The sequence below is a fragment of the Phaethon lepturus genome, unplaced genomic scaffold (genome assembly GCF_000687285.1).
Source record: "Phaethon lepturus isolate BGI_N335 unplaced genomic scaffold, ASM68728v1 scaffold33918, whole genome shotgun sequence".
Taxonomy (NCBI): domain Eukaryota; kingdom Metazoa; phylum Chordata; class Aves; order Phaethontiformes; family Phaethontidae; genus Phaethon; species Phaethon lepturus.
This window is the reverse complement of record NW_010560312.1, coordinates 2,072-2,992: the sequence shown is the minus strand read 5'-3', so window position 1 is coordinate 2,992 and position 921 is coordinate 2,072. Positions and strand designations below refer to the sequence as shown.

Below are 921 nucleotides of genomic sequence, written 5' to 3'. Positions count from 1 at the left end.
GGGGTCCACCGCACCTCCCGGGGTGGAGGAGCCTCGGCCAAGCCCTGGGAGCATCCCCAGCCCCTCTGTGCTGACCCCACTCTGCGTCTTGCCCCGTGGCAGGTTTCACACCATGTCCATCATGATAGCCGTGGACATCCTGGGCTGCACGGGCAGCACGGAGGAGCGGGGGGGCCTCGTGATGAATGCCCTGGAAATGACACAGGTACGGGGGACACTCCCTTTGTCCTCGTGGCCTGGGCTCAGCCCCCTCGCCCAAAGCATATCCTTCTTCCTGTGTCCCGCGGGCTCCAACACCCGTTGGGGCGGGAGAAGGGAGAAAATGCCCAGGGTAGGAGGCATGGGGCCACATCCGCTGGGGTGTAAGCAGGGAAGGGGAAGAGCTGTCCCCTCTGCAGAGCAGACAGCCCAGTCCCGCCGGGATCCGATTGTTTTTCAGTGGTTGGGCTTTTTGTTTTGTGCTGGGCTGTGTTCCTGGGAGGAAATGAATCTGCCCTCCAGTACAATACAAATCAGTCTCAAGGCTGTGGCAGCAGCGTCTCCGGGCCACACTGCTCCCTTTGGAAGATGAAAGGAGATTAAAATTCAATTTTAAATCGAGCCCAGCTGGGAAGTCTTGCTTCCTGCCTGCACAAAGGAGGTGGAACGGCTGCCCCCTCCCTGCGTCTCATCTTCAAAGCCACTGCGACGCCGGGGAGCCGTTTTGTCTCATCTTCAAGGCCACTGCGACGCAGGGAAGCTGCTGTCCTGGGGCACAGGGAGGGGGGAGAAATCCTGAACCCAGCCTCTGTGCCAGGGATGTGCCATCTCTAGCTGCGAGCGCTGGTGCAGGAGGCAGTTTTGGGGAGCAGCGGGCACTGCTGTGTGCACGGGGGCCATGGCTCTGGGGCCAGGCTGTGTCCCCCTGGGAGCACCCTGCAA

General features: G+C 61.5%; 1 protein-coding gene across 1 annotated transcript in view; it reads left to right on the top strand.

Annotated features, from left to right (window-relative positions):
* The window catches only part of SH2D3C (SH2 domain containing 3C), a gene marked incomplete at its 5' end in the record, with an annotated part of 4,230 nt that overhangs the window by 1,967 nt on the left and 1,342 nt on the right, over positions 1-921 (top strand). The window contains one exon of the mRNA XM_010293637.1: positions 103-205. Within this exon, the coding sequence (XP_010291939.1) occupies positions 103-205 (103 nt within the window). The remainder of the gene's footprint in view (positions 1-102; positions 206-921) is intronic.